This window comes from Sphaeramia orbicularis, chromosome 14 (assembly GCF_902148855.1).
Source record: "Sphaeramia orbicularis chromosome 14, fSphaOr1.1, whole genome shotgun sequence".
Taxonomy (NCBI): Eukaryota; Metazoa; Chordata; class Actinopteri; order Kurtiformes; family Apogonidae; genus Sphaeramia; species Sphaeramia orbicularis.
In genome coordinates this window covers 42,795,375-42,811,174 of record NC_043970.1, presented here as the reverse complement: position 1 = coordinate 42,811,174, position 15,800 = coordinate 42,795,375, and the positions used below count along the sequence as shown (strand labels likewise).

The window sequence follows — 15,800 nt, the reverse complement described above, 5'->3', positions numbered from 1 at the left end:
CTTTACAAAGAAGATAGAGTTGGATGTTGCCTTATGATTATATGATCATGTGCAATAACAATATTTACACACAACACAGTAGGATAATACTAATTGTATTAATTGAGATTGGTAGTCACCTTCATTTAGTTATTTTTCAGAAAACATTCATCTCATGTAAGAAATGTCATTGATGGTATTTATTTAACATGTGACTACCACAGATTTACAGAAGTACACACCTTTAAAGGGGCTATATGTAGTATTTCGACTAGGGCTGCACGGTTTTGGCCAAAAATAAAATCCCGATTTTTTTTTTTTTTTTTTTTTTTTTCCTCTAAGCACTCGATTTTCAATTTCAGTTTTTGGGTAAAACTACAAAAGACAACAGAAGTCAGTATGTCATTTTCGTGAGCAGCCTGTAATGCAAGGCACTGCTCCCTACCTCAAATCTGTGAAGGTATCACATGTTGGGCCCACAGAAGTGATACCAATGTGAGTCAGTGACAGGTATCAGACCATATAAGATGAATGATCCCCATGCAGTTGTATTTGAACTGGGGGATCTGTGCGTGAAACCATGGCTTACATTGGTATCACTACTACGGACCCATCACAGATTGAAGGTCTGTGGTCATTACACAGACGTCTGTGAAAGACCGCTATCGTGGTTAGGAGACACAAGAGACATGAAATCAATTTGATGAATTCCCTTTTTTAAAAATCGTTTTAATTAAAAAAATCCAATTTCAATTTAAAATCAATGAATCGTGCAGCCCTAATTTCTACTTGCATTAATTTTTCATTATTGTGTTTAAAATAAAGAGTTCTGACGTTCTGTCAAAGACACTCGTGTGTTGACCTGTGGGGATCTTACGGATCAATAATGAACCAGTATAAGTAGTTAGTTCATAAATAAGTAGGGATGCACCGATACCGTGCAATGCGTACCCAGACGGAGAATACCACTGGGAACCGTGGAGATAGAGGATCTGTTCAAAGAGCGACTGTGTGAGTTAGAGAAAAACTACTGACGTATTTATGACAACTACCCTCATCAATATCAACATTAGTATCACATTAGTGTTACCTCTGTCAGCTCCATGTTTGTTAACTCCGTCAAGGAGGTTGTGTTTGTTTGTCTTTTAGCAAGATAACTCAAAAAGTTATGGACGGATTTGGATGAAATTGTTTTATGAAATTTTGATACTGGCACAAGGAACAAATGATTACATTTTGGTGGGGGGGCGGATCTGCCTTGGTGGAGGTCTGTGGTCTCCGAGTGCTTTTCTACTTATTACTGACTTTCTTCTCAAAAAACTTTACTCTGCTTCGTGGTATTTGTCCAGTATGGTTAGTTAAGAGTGGCGCCCTCTGGTGGATTAATTGACAAACGCTCATTCCAACACATTAAATGTAAGTAGCAGCACTGTGTTCCAGTCAGACTAATGACAATGACAATAAAGTACATTTACAAAAGTAACTAAGAACTGTCATGGCATTATTAAGTACTCATATCAGTACTCGCAATCAGCAAGTACTCAAATGGAAGTACTTGTATTTGTACTCGGTCTGGAAAAAATGGTATCGGTGCATCCCTATGAATAAGTGTAAATGTTAATTGCATTTGACTCGTAGCTCATTTCCTTCATGTTCATCTCTTTCTATAAACTTGTTACTGTTTCATGTAAACACCGAATGTGTTTCTACTCACCATGTGTTTCCTCACATCTTCCCTGTTCTCTTCTGTCGTCCTTTGGGTTTTACTCATCTCCTCTCGAGTGCTGTTCAAGTCCGCAGCAGCTTTTTCCATGTTCCCTTTCATCTCGGCCACAGTTAAAATCTTCGTCAACGTATCTTCCAGTTTCTGTTGCAGCTCCTCCTTTTGCCGTTTCATCTTAATCTTCATGATTTCCAGCTCATCCCTCTCTCTCATGGTCTTCTCCAGCCTCTGGTCCAGCTGACGTTTCTGCTTTTGGATCTGGAAGTTGATCCACTTGACTCGGGCCTTCGACTCCTGCCCTTCCTCTGTGTTTCGCTCTGTTTTTTCCAGCTCCTCCTTCATCCTGCTGATCTCCTCCTCTTTTCTTTTGCTCATTCTCATCATTTTCACCAGGTTCTTCTTCTTTATTTCCGTCTCAGCGTTCATCACCTCCATCTCTCTTATCTCTTTCTTCACCTTACGTAACTTGTCCTCCAGCTCCCCTTTCTGTCTTTCGATGCTTTCCTTCATACGTTTCACCTTCTCCATCTCCTTCTTCGCTGTCTGCCTGTCTCTTTCTATCTTTACCCTTTCTATTTGTATTTCACCTCGTCTTCTCTCCATGTCCTCCCTTTCACTTTGGATTTGTAGAAGTTTGTTTTCTATGTCTTGTTTTTGCCTCTCCGTTGCCTCCCCCGGTGTGATGCTCATGCTTTCATCCATGTCTTGTTTCTGCTTCATCGAGTCAGCTTTCAGACTTTCCTCTCCACTTTCTGCTTGTGTTTTCATTTCCCGAAGCTCTCGACTCAAACTCGCTGCCAGTTCTTCTTCACTCTCCCCCTCTAGCATCTCCCAAAGTCTCTCCATATCTTTTTTGATTTTGCTGAATCTACTCCAAATGTGCTCGGCCTCTTTTTCGGGGACTTCCTTGATTTCAACAGTTTCACGTCTTTGCCTCATTTTGTTGATATTCGCCATCACGTTCAGTTTCATCTGCTCAATTTGACCCTTTTGTTGCGCTATGTTCTCCCTGTTTCTGTCCAACTCCTGCTTTAAATCTGACATGTTTCTTTCAAGTTGTGCTTTCGTCTGCTTTGCTTCGTTCTCATATTTTTTAACCAAATCATGAAGCCTCTCTGTTCTCTCTTCGTTCTTCTGCTCTTTATGTCTTGTACTTTCTTGAGTTTTCCTCTTACCGACTCGCTTAATGGCTTCCAAATTTTGCCGTTCTTTCATTATCTCATCACTTCTTCTCTCCAGGTTTTCACTCTCTTCTCTTATTTCTGCCCACATTTGCTCAAGTTGTGTTTTTTCCTCCCTCGCTTCATTTTTCCTCCGTACAAGTGTCTCAATAACAAGTTTTACCTCCGAACTCAACCTTTGTATCAGTAAACTCTGCTCATATTTCTCTGCTTTCAGTTTGTCGATGTCTTCTTGTTGCTGCTGTATTTTAGTCTTGGTTTCTCTTTGTTTTTCCTCCCAGAGTTGTTCAATATCTTCCAATATTTGACTCATCAATTGCTTTTGTCTTTTAATTGCTTCCCTTTTAGATTTAACGTCTGTTTGTCTGATATTTTCTGATGTCCTCTCCTGCTCTGTTTGGGTCTTCTTGTTGTTTCGTCGTCTTTGGTCTGCAAGTAAATAATGAACACATAACAATTATTTCAGATTTGTCTTTTATGCATCAAATACACCCAAACTCCTACATGGATTCATGCAATGACTTTTTTTCTGCATATAAACCAGTGGTTCTCAGCTGGTCTGGCTTTAGGACCCACCCTCACCCCTCAATTACAAGCCGCGACCCAAGTTGATAAAAGTTAAACTCCTCAAATTTATTCAGTGAAAAGATGGTGTTTTTTTTACCTGATATAATACAGAATATCTCAGTATGCTAAAAGAGAAGATAAGGTTTTTATAAAATTTTCTTTATTTTTAACAGACAATACAACACAGAAACTAGGGGTCACTGGTTGAACACAAAATATTTAAATAAATGACAGACAGTAGTAATTATGCTTTGTTTTGTTTGTTGTCCAGCCATTTTCTCCATCACTTTATGAAGATAAGTTCCTTGATCTGTAGGTTATAATGCTGCGTTCCAGGTCACCTGTAATTCATGTTTTTCCAACCTTCAACTGGTGAAAATGCACTGGAATGTCAGTCAAACCGGTGACTTCCAACCCATGAACTCATACTAGATCGATGTACTCCCAGTTCTGAGCTCTGACGTCACATAGCCCGTGAAATAACAATGATGTCCCCCATGGATGTGGTGTTTATGCAAATGGTTTATTAAAACAAGGTATTGCTCCAACATTTATCTGCAAATGTTCTGCACAATCAGTAGCTACTCTAGTGTTAGGACGGACAAGAATAAATTAATACCAAATATGTATCCAAATATACAAATAACAACATAAAAAGGTAGAACAGCTTCTCTTGCCTTATGCACTGTTTTTCCTCCTCTGTTTCCCTCAAATAAGCAAAGAAAAAACACCTTTGGCGATAGAAATGACTGTAAATGAACAAAAGCCCCATATGGTCCGCCATGCTGGTTTGTTTATTTCAAGCTCCCACAATTCCTTGCATTCAGGCAATTTGGCGTGACTTGCCTGGAACGTTATAAAGTCATGAGTGAGCTTTGAAGTCATGACTTAGGGGCAAGGTTATTATCGTTATCGAAAACTAATGAAATGACGAAAACTAGAATTGTAAAAACATTTTCGTTAACTGAAATAAATAAAAACTGTAATTAAAAGAAAAAAACGATAACTAACTGAAACTGTATTGTGTGCTTACAAAACTAACTAAAACATATAAAAATTATGGATAAAATTCCCTTAGTTTTCGTTTTTGTAAATGTCGGATTGATATGAAATCGATTTATTTCCCTCAAGCTATTTTAGCTAGCGGCACCATATGGTGCTTCACGGTCCATCAGTTCTCGTCACTTTTAGTCATCTTCTGGTCCCCACTCTACCTGGAAACATGGAGACTAAAGTTGGGAGAGAGTATAGAGTCCTGTCTGGGATTTATTTGAATACAACGGAGAAGAAGAGAAAAGATATAAAGAAACTAAAACTAAACTAAAACTAAGCATGTAGACCAAAACAAAAACTTCTAAAAACTTGCAAACCTGCTCTAAAAACTAATTAAAACTAACTGAATTAGAGAAAAAAAAAAGTCAAAACTAAATAAAACTAAACTATAATGAAAAATCCAAAACTATTATAACCTTGCTTACGGGCTCAAAAACCTGCCTGGAACACAGCATAAGTCAATCTTTCCATAGAGTAGATTTCTTCTATTATAGCCACTGATCCTCACAGGGTGCATCACTCTTTAGCCTTTTTCTTGTAATGGCCTTTTTGGAAGCAATTATCAGAATTTTAAAGAGGCATTTGTCTTCTTTCTCTATTAACTGCATCTCTAGGTAACAGTCCCAACAAAAAAAAGCAAAAAACAAAAAAAAAAAAACTTGGGGTGCTTTGGAATTGTGAAAGTCATAATGCCCTCAGTCATTTCAAAAAGGTTTTCCTGGAAAGACTTCAATTTTGTGCATGTCCAGAATAACTGAGAGTGATTAGCACATGCATGTCCACATTGTCTTCATCAGTTTTGTTGATGTCCCTTTAGTTTAGTAGTGATATACTGTATGGTGTAATAAAGTATCTAATCAGGCTTTTCCACCTAAATTCCCTCCATCTTTTAGAGCTAGTACACTGCAAAAATCTAAATTTTACTGAGTGTATTTTTCTCATTTCTAGTCCAAATATCTCATCACACTTAAAATAAGACATAATCACCTAAAGAGGAACTATTCAGTGAGATATAAGAACTGATTTTTAGACAATAGATCTGGAAAATCTGATTTCAAGAAATCTTACCAAGATAATTTTCACTTGTTCCATTGGCAGATTTTTTTGTTTATTCAAGATTTTTTTTTTGCTTAATTCATGCAACAAAAAAAACATGCCGATGGAACAAGTGAAAATTTATCTTGGTAAGATTTTTTGAAATACGATTTTTAAGATCTGTTGTCTAAAAATCAGTTCTTATATCTCACTGAAAAGTTACTCTTTAGGTGATTATGTCTTATTTTAAGTGTGATGAGATATTTTGACTAGAAATGAGAAAAATACACTTAGTAACATTTAGATTTTTGCAGTGTAGATGTTTGTTGTGTGTTGCACATTGTAAGCCAGTCACTCTCTGACAAGACAATACCCAGCTCCTCCTCCCATAGAGAAGACAAGTTTAATGATAAACCAAAATGAACAGCTGGTGGTGATGATAAAAAGGGAAATATTGTCTTTAAGACTAAATTAGGTACATTTGAACCAAAACTAAAAAGTGCATTCAGTCACTTATTCGAGGTAAAACCATATCTGTAGTTGGAATCATACCTGAGTGTTGTCATCATCTTGTATGGTGTTAATTAGTATTAAAATACATTACCACCACCTACTGTTGGGGAGTGTGAATGGACGGCCCTCAGCTCCATAAAAGCAAAGCACAGGATTTGTTTCTTAACATAATTTTTTGCCCATGTTTGTGACCCACTGAAAATGGATTTGTGGCCCACTTCCTGTTCACAACCCATCAGTTGAGAATCACCACCACTTATTTATTTATTCATTCTTAAACCCACCACCTTCAGAGGACAACTTTATTTTTAACTACAGCTTGTGTTTAAGTAACAATCTCCAACTTCATATTCAGATGTTCATCCATTCCTTGCTTGTATACATATACATAGAGAGAGGGGTTATATAGACAAAAGTGTACAGAGACAGGATGAGACAAGACAGTGGGACAAAACGGACATAAGACAGTGGGACAAAATGGACATAAGACAGTGGGACAAAATGGACGCAAGATGAGACAGTAGGACAAAATGGACGTAAGATGAGACAGTAGGACAAAATGGGCGTAAGACGAGACAGTGGGACAAAATGGACGCAAGATGAGACAGTAGGACAAAATGGACGTAAGATGAGACAGTAGGACAAAATGGACGTAAGACAAGACAGTGGGACAAAATGGGCGTAAGACGAGACAGTGGGACAAAATGGACGTAAGACGAGACAGTGGGACAAAATGGGCGTAAGACGAGACAGCGGGACAAAATGGATGTAAGACGAGACAGTGGGACAAAATGGATGTAAGACAAGACAGTGGGAAAAGACAGACATAAGACAAGACAGTGGGACAAAATGGACATAGGATGAGACAGTGGGACAAAATGGACATAGGATGAGACAGTGGGACAAAACGGACATAAGACAAAAACAGATACTGATTACATAGTCATCATTATACGTGTGTGCGTGTGTGTGTGTGTATGTGTGTGTGTGTGTGTGTGTGTGAGAGGGGCTCTACTGCTGGGTGTTGCATGGTGGTGGTTCTGTTTAGGTTTTCCAGTGAAATGTAATCACAGATATATAGAAGTTATTTAAGCCTCAAAGATTTAAACAACAGCCATCAGTGTAGAATGAACATGTGCAGGAATACAGAGCATTCAGCATGTTTATTTAAAAAACACTGGTGTCCAATATGTTCCAAAAACAGCATACTAAATGCAGAATATTGTCATTTTTCCATCCTTCGTTGAACATGAACACTACTGCTTTAGTTTTCTTTCTCCTCAGCTCACACACATTAAATTCTAGAAGCTGAAGATGAAATAAATAGATAACAGATTAACAGCGCCTTAGAAAGATGAGATATTTAATGTATATAAGATAATAGGAACATTTTAACTGAGTTCTAATTATACTTTCAGACTTTCCTTATTATTTTCTACATTTTCTGCCTCCAGAACAGAGATTAGGAGTAATTGTTACCATTAGTCATTTGTTCTCAGTGTGACACATTATACAAAGATCACAGAGGAACTTTATTCTTGAAGTTTTAAGCTCTTTCTCAGTTTTTGTGGGTTTTTAATGTTTGCCTTGTGTGTATTTCTTTATCTACTCAGATTTGCATTGTGTTATGAACTGTTGAATCTTTTTGTTTGTGGTGGATTTATCTTTCTTGCTGATGAATAGACTACATCGCCCACACTGAACTTTTCAGTGAGTTACGACCATTTATTATAATAACATCCTCTGTGTTTTGCGCTTTTTAGTGAAAATCAGGCATTTTCCTATATTTAATTTAACTGATTGTGTAGATGTTGATAAAAAGTCAAAGTAAATTCAAAAGTTATTATATAAGAACAGAGAAAACTGAAGAAACGGTGAGTTTTTCATCAAAATATGTCACTAATTTAACATAAATCAAGCATCCACACAGTCATTTGTCCAACAGTTAGTGGTGAATTCATGTTGCAGAAGATAATGGTGTTTTAATGTTCGCTATGGAGCCTCTGAACATCCAAATGGGTCATATCTGATGATGATGGAAAGCTGAGAAACTGCATTTTACCTGAATTATTTAAATGCATTGATTGCATCAGTGGCTCTAAACTTATTAAACCTTTTAGATGAGTGGAGGCTTTTGATCAGTACCGCTCTTTATGTCTTTGTATGCACCCTATATATGATAAAAAATAATTGTAGTGTCTATTTGTCATCAAAATTAAATCAACTTAAAAGTGACTGAACTTAACACTTTAACATAATTCAAATTACCACTAGATGCACCATGGGTTTGTGGTTTACACAGTCAAAAACAAAATGTCCATACCATAGATGTATTCTAAGTGGTTTATTTTAAGGCTTCTTGCAGGCAAACCACAACAACTAAGGTCTTTTTTTGTGCTGTCTCTCCTGCTCATCCTGTCTGAATGTCTGTCTGTTTGTCTGACTGATGGTCTGGTAAAAAACCATAGGCCCACCCAGATGCATGCTGGTCTAACTTGGCGCTGCCTATTTATGACCAAGTGCTCACGGTCTAAACCAGGGGTGTCAAACTCATTTTCTTCCGGGGGCCACATTCAGCCCAATTTAATCTGAAGTGGGCCAAACCAGTAAAATAATAGCATGATAGCCAATAAATAATGACAACTCCAAATTGTTTTACTGCAAAAAATAACATTCAATTATGCCAGTATTTACATTTAAAAACTATTCAAACAAAAAAGATGGGAATAACCTGAAAAAATGGAATTTTTTAAAGAAATATAAGTACAATTTTATCAATATTATGCCTCGACTTATCATTTATATATATGCATTATAGGTCAGATCTACAAAGGCACAAAACATTTAGTAACAGGCAGAATATTGTTAAAATGCGTCGGCGTGAGTACCTGTCATACCATAGCTCTGCCTTGAAGGATCACTTTTACCAATTTTTAACCTGTTTTTACGGACATCTCTTACCTTTTTACCGTCTGAGCTTTAACTGTATATCCCTGGGCTTTTATAATTCAAGTGTTTTTAGTAATCGAGCGTCTGTATTTTACGATCGCCGAATAAGAAACCGGGAACACATTGGCGCCAAATTCACATCTGGAGAGCCCGGTCTCCCCACTACTGGAGATACAATGCCTACAACACCTCACGATGATAGTGAGCCTCTAAAAAAGAGCAAATAAGAAAATAGCAGACCTGAAGGAAGATATCCATCGTCTGTCGGAGGAACTACGAAGGAAGGAGTCCTTCCTGTGCAGCTTCACGGCTCGTTTTCCTCGGCTGTCCGGCTTCATGGTTGCGGAGCACTCTAAAAGTTCGCAACAACATTGAGTACAAGCCTCCAGGATACAATCCCTTGGGATCCTCTGACTTCCCGGCAGCCCTCCTGTTCAACCCCAAACCGTGGGTCATCCTGGGCCGAGGTGGTGGTCCGCGGCCGCAACCGTAGCGCTGACGGTGCCGTCGTTGTGGTTGGCCCTTTCGTCAACTGTCGTTATGGTCCAGGTCTCATCTACGCATGCGCATTGCGTATCCGTCAGACTCGCTCATCTACGCATGCGCATTACATGCGTACCTGTCAGAATAGGGTACGTATGCGTATCCTTTTTTCTGTCACCGGTGGGCTAGCATCAGCAAAATGTTATTCTTGGAAGAATTAATGGAATCGGCACTGGCCGGGGAGAATGAAGAATACAGGAAAGTTGACAAGAATGAAGATTTACATAAATCCGTGGTTGAACATTTGTCGGAGGATTCTACCTACGAGAATCTAAACCTGTTCAGGACGGAATCCGCTATGAAGCTAACCGCAACAACACGAGACATTTCCAGGAGGAGCCTGGATATGTGGCTCATTGAATTTCAAACAGTTAACAATATGACCGTTCGTCTGGTTAATCGAAAGAAAGAAACAAGGGGCTACGTTCTCCAAAACTACTACAGGTAGGTATATTCTTTGTGACATCTTCTCACCTGTCTGTTGAATTATGAATCTGTTATTCATGACAATTTATCAGAATTTATTGTCCTGTTCGAGCTTTTACAAACTTTAAATTTTAATTCCTAGTATTATTATCATACGTATAAAATATTCACATCTTTTTCCATCTACTCCCCCTCGGCTTGACTTGCACTGATTGCTTATGTGACAGCCTATATGATCGCTGGGTTCAAAATATTTAAATTGATAAAAGTTATAATATGAAAGAATACAATGAATGTCCACTTACTGCTACTGTTTTCATGAATATATTCCATCCTGTTTGTGTTTTCTGCTTCGTATTAGCCGCCATTCTGACAGGTAGGCATGCAATGCGCATGCGTAGATAAGCAAGTCTGACGGATACGCAATGTGCATGCGTAGATGAGACCTGGAACATAACGACCATTGATGAAAGGGCCAACCGCGCCGCCGTTCCCCCTCAGCTAAGCCTCTCCAACCACTTTGCTGTCCTGGATGATGACAAGCCAGCTCACCCAGCTGATCCTCCCGCTCCTCTCCAATCCACGGACCGGAACACTTCTCCGCCGCCAGCTCACGCCAATACGTCCACACTGCCGGTGGTGGATACCGTCTGTGGTGGCCGAGTGGCTGAGGGTCCCACTGACAGGCCAACCCAACATCCTTCCAAATGGACCACAACCTCCTCCATCCGGCACAGGACCCTGAAGGAGCCTGAACTCCGACGCTCCGGTGGGCTTCCTCATCCGGACAAGTCCTGTATTCCAGCCAGCCCAGCCCATCGTCCTCCTACACGGACCTCGACCTCCTCCACCCGGCACAGGATCCTGAAGGAGGCCGTGCTCCGACACTCCTGTGGGCTTCCTCGTCCGGATAAGACCGGGAACCCTCCCTGTCCTGTCGCCGTGAGCCTGCCTCACTCCCCTGCTGGACCACATAGTCCGGGCGGCTCACCTACAAACCGTGAGTACCACTACTCCATGTCTCCTCGTCCTCTGTTTGACCCCTCCACTCTGATCGTGGGTGACAGTATCATCAGACACATTCGCTTCGCCAACTCCATCACACGCTGTTTTCCTGGAGCCACAGCCGCACACATACTGGACAAACTACCGGACCTATTACCGTCACTTCCATCTTCCGTTAAACGCATTATAGTTCACGTTGGCTGCAATGACACAGGTCGTTGGCAGTTGGAGCTGACAAAAAATGATTTTAAGACCCTTTTTAGTTTCCTGCAGAGCTGTGGCAGGTCAGTTTTTATCAGTGGTCCAACACTGTCTCGCAGCCCGGAGCGTTTCCGTAGACTGCTCAGCCTGAACACCTGGCTCCAGCTGACCTGCCGCACTTAGGACTTTGGTTTTATGGACAATTTTAACCTCTTCTGGAACCGCCCCTCCTTCTACAGGGCCGATGGCGTCCACCCAAACAAACTGGGCAGCTCTATACTAGCTGGAAACATTCAGTACACTTTACACTCTGCCCCACATGACTGACTGTTTACACCACACACCCCTACACCTGTGTTTCCCCCCTCACCCACTAAAACAGCTCACAGCTCCCCCCTTTGGTCACACCATACTCCCTGCAATACCACACCCTGCCAGTCACATCCCGGTTTGGACAACACACAGACTCCTCAGACACCCACCAAAAGTACCCCACTCAATGGACCCAGACAACCTCATCACTCTCACAGTCACTAACTCCCAAGCAACCACACCCCCAACCAATAACTCATCTGCAACCTTCAGTATGGCACTTCTAAATGTCCACTCTCTTTCAAATAAGCCTTTTATTGTTAATGACTTGATTTTAGATCATCGGATTGATTGTTTATTCTTAACAGAGACATGGCTGAGCACGGACGCACCAGCAGTTCTCACCGAGGCCTCCCCACCAAATTTTAACTTTGTATTTTCCATTAGAAAGGGCAAGAAAGGTGGTGGTACTGCCTCAATCACCTCTGATGCACTTTTGACCAAGCAAATTTTGTTTGATCAGTACCCCACCTTTGAGCACTATGCCTTTGTTTTAAATAACCCTGTAATTATCTGTGTCACTGTTTACAGACCACCAAAACAGTGCGCAGCTTTTATTGATGAGTTTTCTGAGTTTTTATCAATAATCCATGCCTCTTACAATATGATTTTAATTTCTGGTGATTTTAATTTGCACATTGATAATGAGTCCGATAAGTTGTCTAAAGATTTTATGAACTTACTGAATTCCATGGATTTTACCCAACACGTCATGCAGCCGACTCACAACAGGGGACACACTCCGGACCTTGTCATTACCCATGGCCTGTCCACGAGTGTGTCCTCTGTTGTTGATTTGGCTGTATCTGACCACTACTGTGTGTTTTTTAGCATCACCGGTTTTAACATAAGGGAGACCTCGGTGAGGACTGTGAGGAGGCGCTGTCTGACTCCTGAAGTGGCTGCAAATTTTATTAAACTTTTCCAAAAATACCCTCCAGTTCCTTTATCTGCATCCTGTGATTTTATTGTTGAAAATTTTAATAACAAACTAAAATCAAGCCTCAATTCTGTAGCTCCACTGGTTACAAAAAAGGTGAAAACAAAGCCTGCACCTCCATGGAGAAATGAGGAAACACGAACGTTGAAAAGAAAATGCAGGATGGCGGAAAGAAAATGGAGGAAGAACAAAATAACAATAAACCATCAATTATTCTTGGAACAACTTCAAATTTACAACAAGGCAGTCAGACATGCCAGAAACACATACTTCGCTAATATAATTTCCTCACACAGAAATAGTCCCAAACTCCTTTTCTCCACTATTGATCATTTAATTAATCCAGATATCACCAGACACTCTGCCACAACTGACTCCTTGTGTGATAGCTTTGCAGACCACTTCAGGAGCAAAATTGATTTTATCAGATTTAGTATTTTACCTGTTCAGGAAACCATTTTTAATCAGACTGAGGGTCTACTTTTACCTGATGAAACACTGGACAGTTTTGCCCTGATTGATGCTCAGACACTTGGTAGAGTTTTCTCCCAAGTAAACCCAACCAACTGCCTTTTAGACCCAATTCCCACATCACTTTTTAAGTTATTTTATGGATCCTTTGAAAGCGAGCTTTTAAACATTGTTAATTGTTCTCTTCAAACGGGCACCTTTCTCACTGCCTTTAAAACGGCAGTGGTGAGGCCCCTTCTGAAGAAGAGCAACCTGGACCCTGACAATTTTAATAACTACAGACCCATATCCAACTTACCTTTCTTAAGCAAAATTATAGAGAAAGTTATTTTTAATCAATTGAATGACTTTTTAAATAAAAATACCATTTTAGAGAAATATCAGTCTGGTTTTAGGATTAATCACAGTACGGAAACAGCTCTCTTAAAGATTGTCAGTGATCTCAGGTGCATCTTGGACTCACACAAGATCTCAGTCCTGGTGCTACTGGATCTGAGCGCTGCTTTTGACACAGTAGATCACCCAATTCTTTTAAATAGACTGAGACACCTGGTGGGCCTCTCTGGTACTGTTTTTAACTGGTTTCAATCCTATCTCACAGACAGGAAATTTTTGGTAAGTATGGATACATGCTCTTCAGTGATCCATGAAATTAGATGTGGTGTGCCCCAAGGATCAGTCTTAGGCCCCATACTTTTTAATTTATATATGCTCCCACTTGGGGATATCATCAGGAGACATGGCATCAACTTTCACAGCTATGCTGATGACACACAGCTGTATATTGCCTTGTCTCCTGAAGACACTCGGCCAGTTGATGCCCTTTTTAACTGTATTTTAAATATTAAAACCTGGATGGCAGAAAACTTCTTACAGCTCAACCAGGGCAAAACTGAAGTCTTAGTTATTGGTCCTGAGGCTACAAGAGAGAAATACTTACCAAAATTACAAGCGTATTCTTTCAACCCATCTGTACAAGTAAAAAACCTGGGCGTTATCTTTGACTCTGAGCTCACTTTCATCCCACATATTAAATCTATTGTAAAAACAGGTTATTATCATCTTAGGAACATAGCCAGAGTCCGTCCAGTTCTCTCTCGAGCCAACATGGAGATGCTGATGCATGCTTTTATTTCCAGTAGGATTGACTACTATAATGCCCTGCTTTCTGGTCTTCCCAAAAATAGAATCTCACAACTCCAACTCCTTCAGAATTCAGCCGCTCAAGTGCTGACGAAGACCAGAAGGCGGGCTCACATTACACCAGTTTTAAAATCACTGCATTGGCTCCCTATGTGTTTCAGGATTGATTTTAAGGTCCTTTTAATAGTCTTTAAATGTCTTAATGGTCTTGCGCCTTCTTATCTTTTAGACTTGCTTTTACCTTATGAGCCCTCGCGGACCCTGAGGTCCTCTGGCACTGGCCTTTTAACAGTTCCAAAAGCCAACACAAAAACCCATGGCGAGGCAGCTTTTCAGCATTATGCTCCTTGCCTTTGGAACAGCCTGCCAGGGAACCTCAGGGCCGCAGAGAATGTAGAAATTTTTAAAACCAGGCTCAAGACCCACCTTTTTAATTTGGCTTTTAACTAATGCCTCTGTTTTATCCACTCAAAGGTTTTATAGTTATATTTAATATATATATCTTAAGATTCTTTTAACCAGTGCTTCTGTTTTATCATTTTAATGTTTAATATTTTTATTATTTTCATATATGTCTTAAATTTAGCTTCTTTTAATCAATTCTTTTATATCTTTTTAATGTTTCTTATTCTCCGGTGTTTCATCAGAGGGAGCCCTCCATGCCGGGGGGTGGCTGCGGACTCCGGTGGCTGTGGCGCCTTCTCTCACTGGGGTCTGCTCCTTTCTGGTGGGTGGGGGTCCCAGTTGGCCCTCTCCCACTGGTTGGGATGCGGCGCTGTGTTGCTGGTGCCTGGTTACCGGGGTCGGCGGCTGCCCCCTGGTGCGGATGGCTCCCTGAGACAGCGCCTCCTCTTTTACTTTTACTTTTTCGCTCTGGTCTACCCATGCTCAGTCAGTCTTTTTAAGTATGTGTGAGCTTGTGGGTTTGCATATTTGTGTGTGTGTGCGGGTGAGTGGGTGGGTGTGTGGGTGGGGGGTGGTACTGATTTTTAAACTGATATGTAAAGCACTTTGTGCTACAGTCTTAATGTATGAAAAGTGCTATTTAAATAAAGATTATTATATTATTGTTATTATTATTATTATTAAAATTGCACTTAATTTTCTTTAGACATTTCAGGTTCTTCATATTTGTTCAAGTTATTCACATTTTAAAGCACAGGTGTCAAACATACGGCCCGGGGGCCAAATCTAGCCCGCCAGCCAGTCCAATCCGGCCCACAGGATTAATTTGTGAAATGCAAAAATTACACTAAAATATTAACAGTCCTTTTAGTTCAGGTTCCACATTCAGACCAATTCAATCTCAAGTGGGCAGGACCAGTAAAATACTATCATAATAACATATAAATAATGACAACTTCTAATGTTTCTCTTTGTAAATGTAAATATTTTCATGTATTTACACTAAAACAAAGTGTAATTTTTACAAAAAATGTGAATAACCTGAACAAATATGAACAACCTGAAATGTCTTTCATTTTTCATTTCATTTTATTTATTTATTTAGACAGGGGCAATGCACCTTATACATTAACCTTAAAAAGGAGAGATGTAGTGTGCCAGGTTCTAGAACTAATGCTACTTTCCGCATGTAGTCCCTGGGCAGGCTGATATTATTAAAATAACAGACATTAATAAAAACTAAAGCATTTAAAAACAGTAAGAAATGCATATTAAAACTCCATCTGTATATCAT

General features: G+C 39.9%; 1 protein-coding gene across 2 annotated transcripts in view; it reads right to left on the bottom strand.

Moving 5' to 3' along the window:
* The window catches only part of LOC115432447 (nuclear anchorage protein 1), a 53,327-nt gene that overhangs the window by 34,152 nt on the left and 3,375 nt on the right, over positions 1 to 15,800 (bottom strand). For both annotated transcript variants that reach the window (XM_030153289.1, XM_030153290.1), the window contains exon 4: positions 1,694 to 3,312. In XM_030153289.1, coding sequence (XP_030009149.1) covers positions 1,694 to 3,312 — 1,619 coding nt within the window. The remainder of the gene's footprint in view (positions 1 to 1,693; positions 3,313 to 15,800) is intronic.